Source organism: Crocodylus porosus, unplaced genomic scaffold (assembly GCF_001723895.1).
Source record: "Crocodylus porosus isolate Cpor-Errol unplaced genomic scaffold, CroPor_comp1, whole genome shotgun sequence".
NCBI lineage: Eukaryota > Metazoa > Chordata > Crocodylia > Crocodylidae > Crocodylus > Crocodylus porosus.
The window spans coordinates 2,567,517-2,573,574 of NW_017728932.1; the positions used below are offsets into that span (position 1 = coordinate 2,567,517).

Genomic DNA, 6,058 nt, shown 5'->3' on the forward strand with positions numbered 1-6,058 from the left:
TTGGGAGGGAGCAGCGTCCCAGATTTCCTTAAAAGTAATATGGTCACCCTATGTAGAAACCTTATGGATGAGCATGGCATTCTATTCAAAAGCTGGTTTGGGGGGCTGAGAGGGTCAAATCTATCATCCCAGTTCAGGCAAATAGCACATAGAAAATGCTAACCATGCTGCAAGAGCTGAAGGGGCAACTCGTACCTTGAGGTAGCTTCATAAAGTGGAGGCCTAAGCAGAAGTATGATGGCAGAACAATTAATGTGTCTCATATTCAAGCCTCTGGCACAGTAAGAGTCCCACTTTCAACTTGTGCTGACAGCTTCCCTCAGTCAACCCAGCTGCACATGGATTCCCAGTCATTTGGACAGTGGGGATCCAAAGGTGGCCAGTTGTGATGCTAGCCACATTGCTCCCTTGTGTGCTGTGGGCTGCAGACACAGGTGTGCCTTGCCTACATGAGCCTGATGGGCTGCTAGGCATGGGGGGACCTTTGACTCTGATGGGCCTGAGCTTCCAAGGCAACAGGGAGTCAGGCTTTCATGTCACACATCCCGTAGGCTACCATTTGCTCCTTAAAGCCACTGCGTAAGTGATGTTCCAAGGGTGGAGGGGGGTGGTCCTTTCTTTAACCAAGAAAAGACCTAGGAAATTGGGTTATTTTTTTCCTCATCAGGATTTATTTTAAATTATCGACAACATCAAGATTTGTGATCCCTGTATTAGCTGAAATACCCCCCTGGAAAACCAGGAGTAATGGCTCTAGAACTTTAAAGGGGTTGGAGTACTTCCTGCTCAATCCTTAACAGAAATAGCAGTTTTAACCCTAGAGTTAGGTTGATTAGAACTTAATGAGAACAGGGAGCTTTCAACAAGCTGAATTAAGGTCTTCTCAAATAATCCAATGACACTTCCTTGGTATCTCTGATGTCATAAAGCTATTATGGCTCCCGTGTTCTGTAAAGTTTATCAGGGTAGACATGGTGTGACTATCTTAAAGTTAAAAACCTGATACTGCAAACCCCATCCCGCAACCCATGTAGATGCAAACTCGGTCCTTACTCCCTGTTTTTGTAGGTCACCTCTAAAGCAGACACAATTCTCGCACAGCTCCCCCTCCCCTCCACACACATGCACATGCTGAATGCATCTCTGTTCTTACCTTGCACCCACAGAGGCAGAGGCGACTCTGACTCATTGTTTCTGTCTCTCTGTGTCGGCATACTAGCCTTGTTCTCTCAGACTCCCTGACCCTACCAGACAGGAGAAATGTAAGGAATCCTAGTGAAGGAAACACAACTCACAGCAAGCCCTTGGCTAAGCTGAGCTGTCTCTGGGCCAGGTTTTGTTATGTTCCGGTTTTATTTAAAAACTTCTAAGAAAAATAAGAAAAGGATCCTTAGAAACCCAAGCCAACTAAGAGAGCACTAGTACTTGTGATATAATTGAGTGATGTGTGGATTCGCTTTCAAAGGGTACTATTGTGTTCTTCACATTGGGATGATTAATATACCCAGGCTGGAAAATTAATACACCTGTTCAGTCACTGCAATATTCCTCCACATATTTTGCTGTCAGAGGCCTTGGTATCTTAGCAGAACGGTGCCACAGATGCCCAAAGCTCTTCAGATTCTTATCTATCATTTTTCATCTTTTGATCTCAAAGCACTTAACGAAGGTAGGTTGACAGCATTACCAACTTTTGCAAGTAGGGAAACTGAGGCAGAGAGAGGGGGCAGGGACTGGGAGCGGGATGCGGGGAATCCTTTGAACAGTAGATCCAACAGACTGAATTTGGAACTAATGATGGGAAGTCATTCCCATATGACAGCTACTCGGGGGCTTGTGTGAAATATTTTGGTGGTCTCCATCCAATTCCACAGGCGACCACATCGTAACAGGTTTTGGAACCCATGCCTCGAGTATCATCAGAAGAGCTAAAGAGAGAACGGGCCACATTGCTGGAGGTCAGGCCTGAAGCCTATTGAGAGTTTGCTGAGACAGGGTGACACGGCCCAGGCGTTGTGCATGTTCAACAGGGAAATAGGCTTTATTTTAACAGTACTGCTACAACCACTCACCTGATTTAAAGAAGCCAGGTGCTGATCTTCTTCTGTCTGTCCACCGTACCTCTTGGCTTTTCCAGAATATCTCATTCAACTGCATCTCCTGGTTCAACACCCTGCTGTGCTCATGCTCTGAGACCTCTGTAGAGGAACCCCACCAGAATTTGCCAGGGAGAGCCTAATACACACTTTACTCAGGGCTTTGAGCATTAGGACACTGGTGTGGTAATTCTAGCCCCTCCTTTTTATTACAGTGCTAACCTTTGAGATATAAACTAGTTGAGAGAGAGAAGCATGAATCAGGTTAAATCAAAAAGTCATGCATCTGGGCTCCTCTATATGGAGCAGAGGTGGCTAATGGTGGTCTATAAACTGGATCACTAGCAGTTATTTCTGCTAAGCCTCAAAGTCCAAGCAGAGCCATGTAATAGCCCTGCCAAAAATTCAGAGAGCAACTATAACTATACCCCTCACACTACAGTCATTTCTTTCTAGATAGATGGTCAGTACTTTCCAATGATACTTTGTGGATTGGATATACTGTTAAGAAGCGAGGTTGTCCCTAGCATTTCCATTCTATCTGGAAATGCCAAAGTCCACCAGGCATCTCATACTGTATGGAAATGCTGCCTATTTCAGCTCAAAATAACACTTATTTCATGTGTAGGAGGAGGAAACAGTTTATTTTCCAAAATCAATATTTCTACATTCATTAAACATTCCATTTGTTCACATCTCTTTCTGTGCCTTGGGTGGCAATTTATCCTTATTTTTCCCCAGACATTTCCATCTCTGTTTCCATAGTTCTGCAGTGAAGCTTTCTCCATTAGTTGATCAGGGTTTGGGGAGCAAGTTTAGAATGTGTGCATGTGGGGGAAAGTATGCCACAACCCTAATGTTTGAACCCAGCAGAATGGCTGAATGCCAAAATCTGCAGTGGCAAGTTAAGCTGATTGAACAGTTCATATTTCCAGTAGCAATGGATGGAATAATGTTCTTGCCCAGGTACAATTCCCAATGACCTGCATTGAATTTGAACCTAGATCGGGTGAGAGGTGAAAAGAGGGGAGTTGCCTGTTGTGTCACACTGAATGGCCCAAACAGATCAGAATTTCTCTTCAGTTACCATTATGTAAAATGCAAACAGAAGAGTGGTGATGAGCAAATTTAAAAATAAGGGTAGCACGATAGTTAGGGCTCCAGTCTGGTATACAGGAGCCCTGGATTCAGCTCCTTTGTGACATTCTGCATGACTTTGGCCAAGTTACATAGGCCCAGATTTTAAAGGCATCTAACTCCCATGGATTTCTATAGAAGTTCGGACTCCTAAATAGGACCTATGTGCCTAAATGCCTTTGTGGGTGTCTTTCTGTTTGTTTAGCTGTTAAACAGAACAGTTGGAACTTTTCCTTTGGCATCTCTAAATCAATGACGTTGGGTGCCAGGCCGGGTATGACAGGGAATAGATCACTCCAGATCACTGGTGCCTAACTGTCTGGCCCTGCAGGATCCCACACAGGGTTGGCACATGGGGTTGGACCTTAATATCCAGATCCACCCACAGGCCAGCCCAAGCTGGCCCTATACCAAATCCAATCTTGGCATGCATTAGCCTGATTCTGTGCACCCCCAATCCAGCCCTGCACCAGTCAGATGTGGCCCTGTACCAGCCCAGTCCTGCCATATGCCAGCCCAACCCTGCACACCCAGATCCAGCCACACACTGACCCACTGTGACTCCATGCTGGCCTCATTTGGCTTCGTGCAGCCCCCACACCAGCCTGATCCAGCCTGGCCCAATTCTGTCCACCTGGAAAATCGATTCACTCAGTGGTGATCCATATAGGTCAGGCATCTAGTCTTCTCTGAGGAAGTAGGAAAGGGCTTGTTTTCCTTTCATAGTTCCATATTAATACCCTCACACATGGCTTAATTTTGAGCCTGACTACCTGCCCATGCAGGGCAATAAGGTAGAATAAGGAGCTCCCTCACTGGCTGCTTGCATTATCTGAACAATTCATTGGGGCAAGAAAACCTCCCTGGTAGAAATTCATCCTATGCTTTGTAACTGTAGCATCATTTTTCTGTGTTTATATGCTTGTTATACAACTGATTTGATAAGAAAACCAAGGGAGAAAATAAAACGTGATACAATCCTCTTGTGCTGCTATTGCCTGCTGTAAAAGAAGCATTCAGTGACTTACCTGGGTGTTCAACACGTGGGTTATTATATGTGTGATCTTTCCATTTGTTTTATAGGCTCCAAAAAAGGCAAAGAAGAAGACAGAAGGAGGTGGCTCCAATGTATTCTCCATGTTTGATCAAACACAGATTCAGGAGTTTAAAGAGGTATGTTTTGCTATGCAGCCTGCTATCACTGTTAATTAACAACATAGGTTTAGTTTGTAATCATTACTCTATTCTCCATCTGCTCTGATAAAAGACACAGTTATTTTCTGACTTATACCAATGGTTTTGGCTGGTAAATTAGTTGGCTTGTGAGGTTTTATAAATTCTCTCTTTCTTTCCTTCTTTCTCTTGTATCAAGCTCTGCATGTTCTACATTATTTACAAACCTCCAAAGCTCAATACAAAATAAAAAAATTACCTTCTAATTCACCGAATCCTTTGTCAGGAAAGCACTTGTATACACGCTTAAGCCTAGTCCTATTCTAGAGATCATTTGTGCATGTGCTCAACTTCACAGATGTATTTTAGTGTTGTCTGGAATAGGGCTGTTTTCTGGACTGGGGCCTTAATTAACAGACTGGTCCATAATAGCAATAGAAAATGCCTGTCTGTGTCCTTCCTTATACCACAAACCAGAAACCAAAACTCCATGAAACCCTGAACTTACTTCTCTCTTAAGACCTACAAAAGAATATAATTTAACCAGAGAGCACTATCAAAATAAGTCATATTAATCAGATATTGCAGATTCCTTCATCATTGACCTGTGTAGAATTTAAATTAATGGGCATAAGAAACGAATGAATAAAATGTTGGTCAGTTTATTCTTTTTCTGCTCATGGAACATTCATGAGTGTGTCGCCATTTCCTCAGATATATTTGTCAGTATAATTATTCTTTTTTTGCTCTTTGAGCTGTCTTTGCTAATTGTGGTTGGTTAGCTAAGCTACACTACATTGTTCCGCTAACACTCAGGGGTGCTAATATATGCAGCTTAGTTTTTTGCATGATGTTTTAAAATTCACTTTCTTTGAGGATCCACACTACTAGAACTTAAAACATGAATGACTCTTAAAAACCAACCACAAAGATTGTGAATGTGACCAAAGAAAAACTCATGGACATTGCTGCGCTCTTAATGAGAAGTTCCTACCAGTTCATCTAGCTCTCGCTGGCACCACAACAAACTTCCAGTTTTCTGTTCTCTGAGGGTGACCGCTAGGGTTGTGACCCCATAAACAAAAGCTGGTAAAAATGCCACTTTCATGAAATACCTTAAGTAAAAATCAAATCTTGATGAGACTTAATCATCCACTAGAAGTAAGCCCACGGACAGGAATGAAAACAGTGTGCATGGATTAGATTTAACTTTAGGGGTAAGTGGGAGCACAATTCAAATATTAAGAAATTTGCAAATAATCACATGGATAAACTGCAGCTTGGGCATATTGAAGTATCATACGAAACCGAACTCTGATTGTATAAACCTGTGATGTTAAAACCAGGGGTTGTACCCCACAGAGCAGGAGAGCACAAATCTATGCAAGTTATGGGAAGTGAACATAGTGCCTTTCATTATAATCAATGTGTGGCATTAAGCAAGATGACATCTGGTGATGGCAAAGATACACTGTTATGATGGGCATGATAGATAGGTGTATATATATAGATATATATATTGAGAGAGAGAGAGAGTGAGATTACTGGTTCTATTAATAGTCCACATAGTAATTCCCAGGAAGTACTTTTCAAATTTGAAGAAACTTTTAAACTGTGACTATTGTAGGTAGGTAGGTAGGTGGGTGGGTGGG

The 6,058-nt window shown here is 42.7% G+C and overlaps 1 protein-coding gene across 2 annotated transcripts in view; it reads left to right on the plus strand.

Annotated features, from left to right (window-relative positions):
• Positions 1-6,058, plus strand: part of MYL10 (myosin light chain 10) — a 27,797-nt gene that overhangs the window by 6,627 nt on the left and 15,112 nt on the right. For both annotated transcript variants that reach the window (XM_019545431.1, XM_019545430.1), the window contains exon 2: positions 4,317-4,406. In XM_019545431.1, the coding sequence (XP_019400976.1) occupies positions 4,371-4,406 (36 nt within the window). In that variant the 5' untranslated portion in view covers positions 4,317-4,370. The remainder of the gene's footprint in view (positions 1-4,316; positions 4,407-6,058) is intronic.